At 35.2% G+C, this 16,897-nt stretch overlaps 1 protein-coding gene across 13 annotated transcripts in view; it reads left to right on the forward strand.

The window, feature by feature from the left end:
• Positions 1 to 16,897, forward strand: part of SLC17A1 (solute carrier family 17 member 1) — a 212,627-nt gene that overhangs the window by 41,820 nt on the left and 153,910 nt on the right. For all 13 annotated transcript variants that reach the window (XR_014326509.1, XM_082848005.1, XM_082848000.1 and 10 more), the window contains 2 exons: positions 8,557 to 8,647; positions 16,357 to 16,493. Coding sequence is in view for 12 of the 13 variants with exons in the window: in XM_082848005.1 (XP_082704131.1) it covers positions 8,557 to 8,647; positions 16,357 to 16,491 (226 nt within the window). In the remaining variant the exon portion in view is untranslated. The remainder of the gene's footprint in view (positions 1 to 8,556; positions 8,648 to 16,356; positions 16,494 to 16,897) is intronic.

The raw sequence follows: 16,897 nt of genomic DNA on the forward strand, positions 1-16,897 counted from the left end.
TCATGACCATTCTCCTCAAGCCAATTACTTACTTTCTCAACACCTGTTTCTCACCTATAAAATGGGAGTAACAAGAAAATGCTTACCTCATAAAGTTATCCTCACAAGAGGATTAAACAAGTTAATATAGTCAAGTACATAGAATAGTGCCTGGAACATAGCAAACATGTATAAGGGTTAACTGATCCATTAAAATTATTATGCCATGCTTATATATTATTACTCATGAAGAAAAGCCATCAGTTAGTAATATTTATTTTGTAACTAAGGAAACTGAGCTTCAGATACTTAATTTTCAGCCTAAGATCACATCACTGTCTTGGATATTAGCTAGGACTTTAATCCAGATCTCTGTGACGAAGAACTTTTCCTCTTTTTACCATGTTATGCCTTTTTTTAGATATAATAAGTGTGACTAATGGAAGCAGTTCTGTCATTTGCACAACTGCAGGGGACACTCTTCACATTGTACTTTATGGGGCTAGCAGTCTCTGGAGAACATAGATCCAATATGAACAGAATTATTTGAAGCTTTGTAAAGCAGTAGCCTGGGGTAGAGAGGCAAAAATAAACCAAGAATAATCTACTTTGTCACAGTTCTGTAAAGAATCTTGCCCATCTACACTAGGTGAAGGCCAGAGTAATGAAGACATGTATCCATTTGATATATTGAGTTCTGAGACCCTCCTTAAAAATGCCTGCAGGTATTCTGATTACTTGGAATTATATAAAGACATAAACAGATTATTTGATATAGAATACACAATGCCACCTGAGCCATATGCACTCTGAAAACCAGGTAAATTAAGAATGTATATACAAATAGATAAAGGAAATTATAAATAGCTACCATTTATTGAGTATTTTTTATGTGCCTGTTATGCCCCAGTGTGAGATAATATTGTCCACATAGTGTGGGTAAGGAAACAAAAGACCAGGGAAATGAATGTATATAAAGTCACATGATTAGTAATAAGTAGAGGGAAGGTTCATACCTAGAATGTCTGCCTCCAGAGCCGTCTAGATGTAGTCAATGCCTCACTAGTGTTATTTACCAGTACCTGGTCACTAAGATGGGAAATATCTCAGCCAGCAATGGCTTGGATAACATAGAACTTGACCTGAGTTGCATCATTCTAATGGGCCCAAATACCATGTTAGCCAGGTAATTTTGTAGCATCAGAGAAGATATACTAATAGACAATTTGGGAATATTCTTAGTCTCTTAAGCTAATTCATCCTCAATATTTAGGGCATATGTGCATTATGTCACAAACATATTAATTTATAATGCTTAAACTTTTTAATGGTTGGGGATAAAACTTATTCCTAATATTCCTAACCATATACTTCCCTTGCCTATTAAAAAGAGTCCCCTTAGAGGATAAATTACTCAACTGTCCTTTTAGGGGAATTTGGTCTTTGCTAGAACTGAGGAATAGGGCAAGTGATTATATTTTTTGAGCATAGCGAAGGCGTCAAGGAAGAAGAGGAGACACAGGTGTGGTTCTGTGAGAATATTGTTTGGGAAATGAAATTGAGTGAGACAGAGAAGACCTGGGAATGTAGTGACCATCTCTTTGGTGGGTAGCATGAGTAGAAAAGCACAGAGGATTCTAAAGATGCTGTGTGATGCATTAAGCAGGCACTGTCATCCCCTTGACATTCTTAAAGGGAGGCTCCAAACTTTTTTTAATTGCTTTTAATTATTTTTGACTGATGGATGGGTCATGCACCCTTGAATTTCCCCCCATGTGGGACTGAAGTATAGTTCAGTATCTGAATCTTATTTAGGTTTTACTAAATCATTATTACACCAAAATATAAAATCAATTAAATTGAAATTAAATTAAAATTAAATTAAATTGAAAGTTACCCTTCCAAAATGCTTTTACCATGGGTTATTGCAGCTGAAGAATAAACAATTTTAGAGCTAATAGCTTTCCAGGAAACTGTCCGGCATTAAAATAATCTCAAGGTTGTTTTCATTCCCCATATCAAATACCTATTGTTTGGGATTTGGGTGGCATGAGGTATGGAGCACATAAAGCTCTCACTTGCTACTCTCAGATTAGTGAACTGCTCCATACTGTGGATGTGTAATGATTTTCAGAGCAATTGTCCTGGCACTCAGGACTCTTGACACTGGGGATTTTGTTTATGTCTCTAATTATGGAATGAAAGCACCTCTTTCAGTAAAAATAGGTTAAATCCTTTCCCACCACCACAGCACGCCAAAGACTTCTGAATCTGAAAAGAGAGCATAGTCATTAAAGGTGCTATAGTTACTGAATATATAATAGGATAAATAAAAAGAAAGCCACACCTAGACTTGTTATTGCAAAACTGTGAAAAAAGAGAGAACTCTTAAAAACAGCTGTATACAAAAGACACATTACTTTCAAAGGAGCAATAGTAATACTGACAACTGTCTTCTCAACAGAAACTATGAAAACTAGAAGCCAATTCCTAACATGTTACAAAAAAAAAAAAAAATCATTGTTAACCTAGAAATCTTTGTCCAGCAAACACTTCCTTCAAGAATTAAGGTAGGGGCTCCCCTAGTGGCACAGTCGTTAAGAATCCGCCTGCCAATGCAGGGGACACGGGTTCAAGCCCTGGGCCGGGATGATCCCACATGCCGTGGAGCAACTAGGCCCGTGAGCCACAACTACTGAGCTTGCGCGTCTGGAGCCTGTGCTCCGCAACAAGAGAGGCCGCGATAGTGAGAGGCCCGTGCACCGCAATGAAGAGTGGCACCCGCTCGCCACAACTAGAGAAAGCCCTCGCACAGAAACGAAGACCCAACACAGCCATAAATAAATAAATAAATAAATTTATTTTAAAAAAAAAGAAGGTAATATAAAAACATTTTTCAGACAAACTGGGAATTCATCAGCAACAGACCTCCAGTGAAAGAATTATTAAATGGGAATTCTTCAGGCAGAAGTAAAATAATCACAGATGAAACATAGAGGTATAGAAACAAATGAAGAGAGATGGAGAGGAAAAATATTAGAGTAAATCCAGTAATTACTGAATTCACAAAACAAAAACAATAATACCCTATAGGGTATAAAATATATAAATTAAAATGCATAACAATAAATAGCACATAAGATGAGAGGGTATAAGTGAATTGAAGTGTCCCAAGGTGCTTTCATTAATGGGAATTTTTTAACATTAATTTATATTAGAGCATAATAAGTTGAGGATACATGTTTTACTCTCTAAGGTAACTACTGAGGGATAATAAAAGTGTAAAGGGAATGATATTTAAAAAAACAATTAATGAACAAGAAATCAGTGAAATTATAAAGGAAGATAGGATAGAAGGGAAAAAAATAGAATGATGATCATTTTAAGTCAAATGTGTCAGAAAAACGTGAAATATAAAAGAACCAATTCTTCCAAATTTTAAGTTAACCTTGATTGAAATAAAAGCAAAAACAAAATTAAAGTAGATTAAAAGTAAAATAAAGGAAACTAGATCAGCCAATGTAGATTTTAAGACAAGATACATTACTAGAGATAAAGAAGGATATTTTATAATTATGTTAATCCACTAGAAGATATTTCTATGCATCTAACATTTTACAACCATAAAGCAAAATTTGAGAAAACTCGTAAACCTCCTCATGGGATTGAGCAGCTTGTGTATGACTGATATTCTGGCTGGGAAAAACTGGAAAAGTCCAGATAAAATACCATGAGTATTCACTAAAAGGTATCAGACAGCAGCAGAAGCCAGTGGGACCAAAGACATCAGAGGCTAGCACCTCTGAGAGGTGAGCTGACAATCCCCACCATTTTTTCCTTGGGGCTACTTGCCAATTCAGGAGATTGGCAAAAGGCTGATAATCCAGCTTTGGCCCTGGTAGAAGCCTGCAGCTCTGGACATAGAAATTAGCCAAGCATTTGTCAGTTGCACAGGGCTAGAGTGGCAAAATTGGAAATTAAGGGAACTTAAACACAAAGTCAGTTGCTCTCCTTGAGATGTTTTTTGAATTCTGAAGTTTAATAGGGTAAGGGGCAAAAAAAAATCTAAGCTAAAAATCAATAAGAAACATGGCAGAATTTCCCATACCATCTGTGCTAAGGAGACAAGCTCTACCAGGGCCTGGTGGGACCCAGCTGAGTATGCCAAGCTCTCTATTTAACACCATGGAGGGCTATATTCAAGGAACAGGGGGTACCAGAGGTAAACTGAGTCTTATCAAAATTGAAGCCTAGCCTCATCTCATTTCATTCCCTACTTAGGTTAGAGTGTTCGATTTCCTCCCCTCCAAATCTATCTATTAGAGAAAAGAGTAAATCTTTTCTGGCAAAATACAATATATTCTAAAGTCTATAGCTTCTTTATTTAGTGTCCATCATTAAATAAAAATTACTAGGCATGCCAAGGGACAGGGCCATTTGATTAATAACCATAAAATGCCATTAGAAATAGTCATACAAATGATACAGATATTAAAGTTATCAGGTAAGGGCCTCCCTGGTGGTGCAGTGGTTAAGAATCTGCCTTCCAATGCAGGGGACACAGGTTCGATCCCTGGTCCAGGGAGATCCCACACACCGTGGAGCAACTAAGCCTGTGTGCCACAACTACTGAGCCCACAAGCCTAGAACCCATGCTCTGCAACAAGAGAAGCCACCGCAATGAGAAGCTCCCACTCACTGCAACTAGAGAAAGCCTGCACACAGCAATGAAGACCCAATGCAGCCAAAAATAAATAAATTAAAAAAAAGAAACTCTCAGATCTTTATTAAAAATAAATAACTAAATAAAAATAAAGTTATCAGGCAAAATGAACTTCAAAATATCTATGAAAGCTGAAGAAAATAGATGAAAAGATAAACAATTGACCAGGACTGGAATCTATAAAAACAATCAAATGGAAATTCTAGAACTGAAAAATAAAATGTCTGAAATTAAGATCTTCATAGATAGGTTTAAAAACAGATTAGCCACAAGAGAATATAGATTGGTAAACTGGAAAACATTAAGAAAATCCAAATTGAAACATATAGAGAAAAGAATAGAAAATAAAGAAATAAGCAGGAATGTGGAATTAAGTGAAAAGGCTAACAAATCTCTACTTAAGTCTCAGAAGGAAAAAACAGATAAAATGTGACATAAGCAGTATTTTAACAGAAAACAGCCCCAAATAGCTCAAAAGTAATAAAAGACCATAAGCCACACATGCACAAAGCTCTGCAAATTTAAATCATGACACAATGTAAATTTATATATATATATTATATCTATAGTAAGAATGCTGAAAGTCAAAGACAAAGACAAAAGTCTTAAAAGGAACTAGAGAGAAAAGACATGCTACTTTCAAGTAGCAAGAATAAGCCTGACATCTGACTTTTCAACAGAAACTATGAAAGCCAGAAGATAATGAAATGAGTTCTATAAAATGCTGAAACATAAATGCCAACCTAGAATTTTATGCCTAGTGAAAATATTCTTCAAAAATCAAAGCAGGGCTTCCCTGGTGGCACAGTGGTTGAGAGTCTGCCTGCCGATGCATGGCACACGGGTTCGTGCCCCGGTCCGGGAAGATCCCACATGCCGCAGAGCGACTGGGTCCGTGAGCCATGGCTGCTGAGCCTGCGCGTCTGGAGCCTGTGCTCCACAACGGGAGAGACCGCGACAGTGAGAGGCCCGTGTACAGCAAAAAAAAAAAAAAAAGCAAAATAAAAATGTTTTCAGACAGGCAAACAGAGAAATTTTCATCAGCAGATTTTCACTAAAAGAAATATTAAAAGCGATTTTTCAGTCAGAAAGAAATTATCCCTGATGAAACCTGAAAATGCAAGACAGACTGAGGAGCAATAGGGGGGTAAATATGAGTGTAATTAGGAGACCATTGATCTTTAAAACAACAGAGTATCTTATGAGTTGAAATGCATATAGAAATAAAATACACTAAAGAATGAAAATACAGGATGAACTAATGCAAAGAACTAAAAATTCTAATATTCTGGCATTATGAAAATAGTAAAAGTATAATTCATAATAAACTTAAGTAAAGTGCATGTTATAGCTTCAGTGCTGAAAAGAATAGTGAAATGTCATAGAAGGAAAAATAAAATGAAAATGGATTAATCTAAAAGAAAAAAAGTGCAATGAGAAAAAGGGTAGGTTAAATAGAAAATAAATAGCAGATAATCACAAATACATCAGTAATTATATTAAATTAATATGGATGAAATACTCCAAGTAAGTATCAAGATTTTCAAGCTCAATAAAAAAGGAGATGCAGCTCTATGCTGCAAATAAAAGACAAATTAAACATGAGGATACAGAAAGGATGAAATAAAAGGATGGGTAAAGATATGCCAAACAAATATTAACCCAAAGAAACCTGGAATAACTATGTTAATATCAAATAAAATAGACTTTAATTCATGAAACATTACTAGAAACAATGATATTTCATAATGGTAAAGAGAAAAATATCAGAATTCTACTTCTTTTGGAACCCAATCATACAGCTTTAATTTATACTCATCATGAATTGAGCAAACTCAAAGAACTAGACAAATTTACAATGAAAGAAGAGACTTTCACATACTTCTTTCAATAGCTTATACCAAAAAAGAGGTAGACAAAAAAGATATGGATGATTAAACAACAACAACAATGAACAGAGTTGACCTAATTGACATATGTAGAACACTGCACTCAATAAGGAGAGAATTCACATTCTTTTCAGTTACCCATGGGACATTTTTTCTGAAATTAACAATATGCTGGATCATAAAGCAAGCTGCAATTCATTTTAAATGACTAAAATCATTCAGAATACATTCTTTAATCACTGTGAAATTAAGGTTGCTATCAAAAGCAAAAGATAAGTAACTTCCATTGCTTTGAAACTAATGTTTAGGTCAAAGAAGAAATCGCATTTGAAATTAGAAAATATTTTAAATTACAATGAAATATGACATATCAAAGCATGTGGGATGCATTTAAAATCATGCCCAGAGAAATGTATAGCTTTAAACATATATACTGAAAGACAATTAAGTCTTAATATCAATAATCATGTTTGTATCTCAGGTATTATAGGTAGGGGAAAAAAGCAGCAAATTAAACCCTAAGAAAGTAGAAGGAAAGAAATTATGATGAGTAGGACAAAAAAGTGATATGTAAAGCCAACAATATCAAAAGTTGCTTCTTTGAAAATTAATAAAATTAGTGAAATGAAGATTGATCAAGAAAAAGGGAAAAATTATTAATATAAGTGATGAAAACGGGTGCATTGTAATAACTCTTAGCACATAATAAAATAACATAATATTATAAACAAGTTCATACCAATAAATCTGACAATTTAGATGAAATTGAAAGTTCCACAACACATAGAGTCATAAACTAAAATTGTAAGTATTTTTTGTAGTGGAAGATGATTATGAAGGCAAAAGTAACAAGGGCTCCCAAAGGCATAAGTGGCCCTATTACCACTGAAAACCCAGGGGTTCTATTGCTAAAAGGAAAAAGGAAAAAGTGAATACTGGAGACAAGTGATGGTTTCTGCCCCAGTCTGCACCTGTGGCTGCTCATAACCATAAATCTTCTTCTTCACACATTAAAAGACACTTTCCAGCTCCCCCCAAAAAGAGCCAACTCAAATTTCCACCATGTGACTGCATACAGCTCCACAATCCAAGGACTCTAGGTCCAGATGTGATGCTTCTCTGACCCAGGACCCATAAACTAATAAACTATACACTCCCTCACATATTCAACAGGTAAAGGCAGAGTAAGAATGGAAAAGACCCAAGGAAATAAAGTAAGAGACAGAGCAAAACAAACAAAAAGCCCTCACTCTCATAAAAGGCAAGAATTGAAAACAGGGAACATTTTATGGTGAAATCTGTTGGGCAGGAAAGGCACAGACTCCCTGTCCTGGAGTGAACTAATTTCTTGATTAGACACGTGTTCTCTTCTGCAAGAGGCACTTCCTTGTTCTTTATGGCTGATGGATTTGAGCCCTACTTTATCTATTATTCTCTGTGGCTTCCCTGCTTTTGTAGCTCCACTTTCTGCTGAAGTTGGTTTTGGCGCTCAGGAATGGCCAATCACAGTTGCTTGTAAAGAAGCTTCTGGTTTCCTTGCCTGAATAATGGGAGCAATCATAGCGGCCAGTAGTTCTGGGACTGTGAGAATAGGTCAGGTGAAGAGAGCCCTTCAATTTTGTATTAATCCCAAACCTGTTCCTATTGCCAACACACATCACCTTTGGAATTTCTCAACTGTATTTATAGATTTCCTAACTCTGCTGGCTTTTACTCTAATATGGCCTCATTTTCTCAATATATTAATATTCTTTACTGCTAAAGCCAACCTTTCTGGCTCTGCAGTGCAACCAGAAAGTTACTTATATCCATATACTTTTTCAGACATTTTTAATGGAATTTGAATCGTGGAAATGGGAAATTTAGGAAGTTAACAGTTATCGCTCTTAAATCTCATTTCATTAGGTTTTTCCTGCAGCACTTGTATTACTTTACATCTGTGTATTGTCATTCATTTTTGTATAGATATTATGGATTTCTTAAAGGATTTACAAATGTAATTGGACTAACAGGAGGACTAGTTGCTTCCACTGTGACTGGAGTGATCCTTAGTCAGGTAAGGAACACCCAGACATGGGTAGTTATTTTTCTCATATTAACTGCACAGAAAAAGAAAGAGTAAGGCATACAAAAAGTTGCAGAGGAGACATCAGCAAGAGGTGAGTTATGAGTTTTTGTGTCATACTAAACTTGGCATTCCCTCCAAACTTACAGAGGATACGAGTTCTTTCTTGCTATATGTCAATTAGTTGTGCTGGTAACTCTTTAATCATTGGTTATTGAAACAGAAGTGGACCTCTGTGATTTTTAACAATTAATGTGTGCCTTTATCAAAACAGGTAGTTGACTGGGTGAATGGTAATATAAGTAAGAAGTTATAGTTTTGTCAGGAAAGGAATGAAAAATCAGGAACAAATACAATTTTAGAATGACCAAAAGAAACAATTCTATGAAGGCTGGCTTCTGTTCCTATGGACGAGGTTACCTGAAATTCTCCTCTTAAAAATACTTAAAATGCCTTATGTGGTGCTGAAGGAAAATAACTGCTAATCTAGAATTCTACAATCCATCAAAAAAAAATCCATCATAAAAAACGAAGTTTAAATTCATCCATTTTCAAACAGAAACAGAATTCATCAGAAGTAGGCTAGCACTGAGAAGAAAAGCTAGTTTTTTAGGGAGAAATAAAATTAACCCAGATGGTAGATTGAAGATACAAAAAGGAAAAGAGGCAACAGAAATGATCAGTACATGGATGATTCTACAGGAATATTGTATAAATTGATAGTATTATGTAAAGAAACCCCAGTTCTCAAAGCTGGTTACCTAGTGGAGGCAAAACCACTATCATCACCCAGGTGATAACTGGAAACACGTGCACGTTCCTCAACCATCACATTTATTCTGACTTTTCTTCTTAAGCCACAGATAATTTACCTGCTAACCATTAATACTAAGTTTCTTTATTATTTGTTACATTAGTTCATCTTTGACCAGGATTTATTGATCTGTTATGATGACTCTGTTCTGATACACCTGAACATGCTTTCTTCAACACACTATATTGCAAATGGCTGTACAGTCTTTGCCAACACATTTTGATGAATTCTGTGGCCCAGAATCTAATAATATATATTCAAAAAATTTTAAATGCCTTATCAAATTTTAACAATCATGTGAAATGCATGCCTTATCTTGAGAAAAAAAAATAAGGGAAATTTCAGAAATTGAACATGAAGGAAGAGCTTGATTCCAGAGAGGTAAATGACCATCAAAGCCACTGGCTGCCTTGGAGAAATTGCCCATCCTGGGTGTTATAATGGACACCCAGTTATAATGGACAAACAGAGCATAAGAGATAATATCCCAAAACCACTCATAAAAGAAGAGTCAGAATGAAAATGCTGATATATATCTGTAACCACTAAGGACTACAACCTCACACCACTACTACCATGTAGCTCATATATAAACTTGGAGGAAAGTTTTGGAGGAAAATCTCCAGCTGAGAGGTAGCAGTGTTCAGGCAAATACTCCAATTGCTCCTTGTCCCACAACTTTGGCCAAGGAGAGACAATTTGTACTCACCGTGGCCAAATTTCCCATAGAGAGGAGCCCCCCCACCATCATGTGCTAGGACTTATGGTATCAGAAAGGCTAGAAACATCACTATAAGCATGGAAGCTCCCTGATCAGAGAGGTAGCCTTATTAAAAAAGAACTCCAGGAGACCAGGGTGTGTTTTCTCCCCCTGAGCATGGAGCCCACTCAGCCTGTTCTTCCAATGAACTCATTCAGACCTGCTGAGCTGACTTCTCCCAAAGGTGGCAGGAAACATGGCCCCAGAACTGTCCGAAGTTGTCTCTGCCCAGTGAGGAAACTTATCTATTTCAGCCTCAGCTACAAAGGGAGAGGAAAAGCTGAATAAAGACTCTTCTGAACGTTTGAAACAATAAACCAATCTTCACAATGGTTTGAGGCCCTAATTCAAATTCTATTGTGTCCAAATGCCATAAGCCAAGAATTGAATTTCTAGTAGTCCACAGATGCCTAGTAAAAGTAAATAATTTTTTTTTTCTGGAGAAAGTCTAAATTCATACTCCAGAATTTCCTTATGCATAAAGTTTTGGTGAATATGATTTTACAGTCAATCAAAAATTATAAAATGCTTGAGGAAATAATGTGTTATGTGAGAGATGAATAAAAACCACCGAATCAGATCCTCAGAGATATTGGACATATATGTATATATTTAAAGAAGTAAAAGAGAGGATTGAAAATATAAATAAAATATAAATAAGAAAAAATATAAACTTAAGAAACATAAGTTTAGGGCTTCCCTGGTGGGGCAGTGGTTGAGAATCTGCCTACCAATGTAGGGGACACGGGTTTGAGCCCTGGTCTGGGAAGATCCCACGTGCCACGGAGCAACTAGGCCCATGAGCCACAACTACTGAGTCTGCGCATCTGGAGCTTGTGCTCTGCAGCAAGAGAGGCCACGACAGTGAGAGGCCCACACACCACGATGAAGAGTGACCCCCTCTCACCGCAACTAGAGAAAGCGCTTGCACAGAAACGAAGACCCAACACAGCCAAAAATAAATAAATAAATAAATAACGTTCCCTTTAAAAAAAGAAAAAAAGAAAGAAATATAAGTTTAGACAAAGAACTAAATCTAACCTCTGGCATTTAAAAATATAAAAATTAAAAATTCAGCTTAAGTACAGCTAATAAGAGAATTAGTGAGGCTTCTGCCTCCATTAATGGGAGGGTAAGTAATTTGGACCAATTCTCTTAAGAAAGACAATTTAAAAGCCTGACAAAATGTATAAACCTACATGCACAACAGTTTTACTCCTTCCATAAGGGAGTCAACAGACATCCAAAGTCCCACCTAGTTATGGCATCAAGTTCAAAGTGCAGAATGTATCACCCTTTACTGGGGGATAATGCATAATGGCCCTCTATATCAGGAATTATGTGCTCCATCATGCTGTATACAATGGTAGCATAGCAATCCAATAGCTGCGATAAATACTTCCTTTCAGAAAAGGAGGATTGGAAAGGAAACAGCAATCATTTGTCCTTAGTAATGCTGACACACTGCTAGGCAGACATTTTGAGAGTCACATCCTGATGAATGTTTGAATGTTCTTCAATCAGGCTCTGAAACAGATGAAGGTAGGGACTGGAGGGTCTTTGGAGTGGTCTCTCTTGATTAGTGTGTTTGGCATAGAGGAAGGTGAGTGAATCCAATGTTTGTGGAACAGAGGGCAGGCTGGAAAGTAACTATTGCAGATACAATAATTTTTTGGTTCTCCTCTTGGGCATTTCCCCACTTCCTTGAAGTTAGATATATTTATATAACTTATTTTGGCCAGTGACACATGAGAGAAAGTGATGTGCATTCATTCTGAAGAGAAGCACTGAGAACTAAGAGGCCACTCTCTTGGACACAGCAACTGGCAACAATCAGAATGTCAACTGCAACTCCATTGACCGGGATCCAGGAATGAAGAGATGTGGAGCATAACCTCTAGCCAACTTGCTATGGACATTTAGTTTAAACAAAAACCAAATCTCTGCCATTAAAAGCCACTAGGAATTGCGGGGGGCTGGGGGGTTATTGGTTACTGTAGTATAACCTACTCTATATTGACTGGTCAGGAGGATCTATCCTCCTGACCACATGAATCACCACATGAATGAATCACATTAAGAAAAAAATTATAGAAAATACAACATATGTGGACTCAGTGAGAAGGCCCAACATACATTTAACTAGAGTTCCAGAAAACAGAATAGGGCAGAAGTTAAATTTGAAGAGAAAATGATTGTTTTCTAATTTTTCAGAAATATAGCAATTCACATCTTTAAGAAGTCCATTAATGACAAGTAGGATAAACAAAAGAAATCCACAGTTGCACACCTCATAGAGAATTTACAGAAAAGTAAAGACAAAAAGAAAGTCATACAAGCAGTGAGAGAAATAAGAAAGGTTGCCTTCAAATGAACAACAGTTAAACTAATCTCTGACTCCTCATCCACAAAAAAAGAAGCCCAGAAGACAGTAGAATGATATCTTCAGCATACTAAATGAAAATAACTGCCAACTTAAATTTGCAAACTCAATGAAAATTTTTTTTAAAGGAGATAACATATTTCAAGCAAACAAAAATCAAGGAAGTTCAATTCATTAATGGGCATTTAAAGAATGTTTTTAAGCCTAAGAAAGTTGGAGGTACAAACAGGAATGAAGAACAGTAAAAGTGGTGTGTGCAAATCCACTTATTTACTTATTTGTTTTATTGTACAAAATAATAAAAGTGTCTTGTGGAGTTTTAAAAATACTGTGTATAGAATGAATGAAGTAGAGTAGACAGTAACAATAGTAAAATAATCAGGAGAGGATAAATGGAATAAATTATTCCAAAGACTTCATGTTCTCTTGCCATAGGATAAAAGTATTAATAGAGTTTGGTGCACCAAGGATACATGTTGTAATTTCTAGGGTAATAATTTTTAAAATACAGAAAAATGTGTATAAATTTCAAAGTAACTGGAAAATGAAATAAAAAGCACTTTCTTTAATAAAAGAGGGCAAGACACAAGAGAAAAAGCAATATAGACCAGGAGTTGTCAATGTAAAGCCAACAAAATAAGTAGGTAAATTAAGATACATCACTATTTATTCACAGACTACAGAATTATTCTCCAGCTTTCGTTTTTAAATTGCATAAGTGTGTGTGTTAAAATAAAAACCACATAACATAAATTTACCCGCTTAACAAATTTTGAGTGTACATTACAATATTGTATAGTTAGTATTGATAACTATATGCACATCGTTGTATAATAGATCTTTAGAATTTTGTCATCTTGCATGATTGAAGCTCTATACCCACTGAACAAGAACTCCCTGTTTCCCCTCCTCCTGGACCCTCTAATTTTTTAATACATAAAGATTAGTATTAAATTTGGGGGGTATGTGTATTAAAATTCCAAGACATAGAGTGTGGAACTTTCAAACCAGGAGAGAGGTGAAAACATGGAATAAAAATTTTTTTTAAATAGGAAGCAAAAGCCCCTCAATATGAAAGAAGGTAAGAAATGGTGTGAGGGTTGGGGGTAGGACTATAGGTAGAAGACAGGACAAATTGAAAGCACAAAGACAGATGGTAGAAATAAATCCAAATATACCAAAGATCGCAATAAATATAGATGGACTAAACTCTGCAATTAAGGACACATTTTGTAAGACTAAAAACAAAAGCCATTCATATGCTATTTATATATAAAATACATACCTAAAATAAAGACATAGAAACATTGAAAGTTGTAAGGACAGCATAAAAAATGAAGTAAACATTAACCAACAAAAGATGATATTATTATATTATCAGGAAAAAAGTTTTTCTTTAAGCAAAAATACTAGAAACAATGAGAATCAGCTACTTAGTAGTTTACAGTGTATATTTCCCCAGCAAAACTATCTTGTTCAAGTCTTAGCTCACCTACTTATAAGATATGTGACCTGGAAACGTTTCTTAATCGAAGTCTCAGTGTCTCCAGCTGTAAATGGCTAAGATGACATAGAAACCTCATGGGGTTAAGGTAATTACCAAATCAGATCATGTATGCAAGTATCAGATGTTTATGTGTTCAATGCATAACAGCTATAAGTATTTTTAGTCTCATATACTTTTAAATCAGGAAAAATAAAAGTGTGTTTGCTATCCTATTGTTTAGCATTCTGAAAATGTTAGCGAACACAATTGTCAAGAAAACTTAATTACGGATATATACAATGTAAGTGTAGAGGAAAAATATAACATTATGTACAGAGAATGCAATTGTCTTCCTGGGGAATAAAAAATTAAAGTTAGGTAGCATACTGTGGAAAAATCTAAAGCACAGTATCAACCAATATTGCAAAATACCTATGGGTATTTTGAAAATTGTACAAAGTCCACAAGAAGTCCTAATTGTACAAAGTCCAAAAAGTTGCTGCACACCTATTGAGCAACATCAGTGAAAATATTAGACGGGAGAGGCACGTCAAGTTTCTAGGTTGGAACTGTATAATATCACTTATATGTGGAATCTAGAAAAATGGCAGAGATTAACTTATTTGCAAAAGAGAAATAGATCTACAGATGTAGAAGACAAACTTATGGTTACCAAGGGGGAAAGGGGGGTAGGATGAATTGGGCTATCGGGATTAACATATATACACTACTATATATGAAATAGATAACTAATGAGAACCTACTGTATAGCACAGGGAACTCTACTCAGTGCTCTGTGGTGACCTAAATGGCAAGGAAATCTAAAAAAGAGTGGATATATGATTTACTTTGCTGTACAGCAGAAACTAACACAACATTGTAAAGCAACTATACTCCAATAAAAATTAATTTTAAAAAATTTCTAGGTTGGACTTCAATTCCAAATCGCAATAGATTCTATTAACTTAAAATTACCACAAGCTTTATTATTTATCATTAAATTTCTAAGCACATCTTGGTTTTTTCCTCCACTTTCTGTTTGCCTACTACGTGTCAAATTTGGCATGTTTGATTATAGAAATCACTATGATTAAATATATTTAATGTCTAGTTTGTCAGGAAACATTGTTATATTTTTTTCAGTGTCTACTCTTAATTATATTTTAACTGAAATTGATGATGATTTAATAATGGTCAAGTTCTGAAAAGAATACATTCTATATAATAAAGTTTCCTTTCAAACCAGAAGGAATGGATTGATTTTTTAAAAAACATAGTGGCAAGCCCACCTGAAAACTACAATTACACTCTGTTCTCATATTTACCCCCAGGTTAATTCTAGGTGATTAAAAAATGTAAATGAAGAAAGGAAACAATAAAGATACTAAAGTAAAATAGGAGTTAATAATTATTTAAGCTTTAGGCAGGACATCCTTGAAAAGCATGGCACCAGAGACCAAAACCCAATCACAATGCATTTTACGTTTAACTACATAAAATTTAACCTCAGCTGATGAAAAAGTAAAGGGCAAAGTGGTAAAGAAAATCTGAAATATAACTGAAATTTAATGTCATCTTTGAATATGGATTCCAAAAATAAATTACCTGTGCACAGAATCCACCAACATATTAAAATATATATGACACCATGATTAAGTATGCCATTTTCTGTGAAAGTAAAAGTGACTCTATCTATTAATAAAATCTGTTAATGAAACTGATCATATTAATAGGCTGAAAGAGAAAATGTGTCAACAATTTTTATAAATAAGGAAAGCATATTTGACAAATCTTATTCAAAAGCATTGCTGTATATGTAATTAACCACCAATATATTCAAATTTATATCAACAAAAAGTGAAAAACAACTTTAAAGAAATAAGGGATGCTTTTGTAAATTTTATAAATCTAAACTCTGGATTACTAATCAGTCAGTAACAGTTATGATATAGTCAAATATTTCCTGATATGCAAACATGTTTATGAGATATTTCTAAATGAAAAACCATATGCATTCTTGGCTTTAGCATTATATACATACAATGTCCTTTTCATACGTGAAAAATTATATATAATCTAAATCAAAACATGGAAAGATAAATAATGATTATCTTTGTAGAGTGAAATGGCTTTTTTGTTCCTTATGATAGTGTTTTGCTGTGTTTTAGTGACCTGCATTGAGCCTATATTAATTTTAATATTACATTTTAAATGTTACAAAACACAATTTATAATTTTTTGCACTTTAATTCCTCAGGATCAAGACTCTCCCTGGCTTAAAATCTTCTTCATGATGGTAGCCAATAATGTGATAAGCCTAATCTTCTACCTTATATTTGCTAAAGCAGAAATTCAAGACTGGGCTAAAGAAACACAAAACACTTATCTCTGAAGGTAAGAAGTGATCCGATTAAGGGCAGATTTTGAAGCTGCGGATGCAGGAAAGAGAGGAGCTAAAGATGGCCCCTGAGCAAACTGTGGTGCTGCTGACTGAGATGGGAAAAAATATGGGCTGCAGGTTTGGGGGAGAAGAGGGAGCCATGTAAAATCTGAAACTATTTGACATCCTGATGAGATGGCATGCAGCCCAGCGGATATACCAGTCTAGAATTCTTGAGAGATACTGGGGCTAGAGATATAAATTTGTGAGTCTGGGCCTCTCTAACATCTAAAGGTGAGGAAAAGAGGGGGATGCTTGCAAGGGAAACTGGGAAGGGCCTTTGGTGAAGTAGGAAAGACAGTTGAAGAATGTGGTGCCTAAGAAGAAAAATGGAAAAGGTGGGAATGAGTACCCGTGG

Source organism: Leucopleurus acutus, assembly GCF_964270905.1.
Source record: "Leucopleurus acutus genome assembly, chromosome: 10".
NCBI lineage: Eukaryota > Metazoa > Chordata > Mammalia > Artiodactyla > Delphinidae > Leucopleurus > Leucopleurus acutus.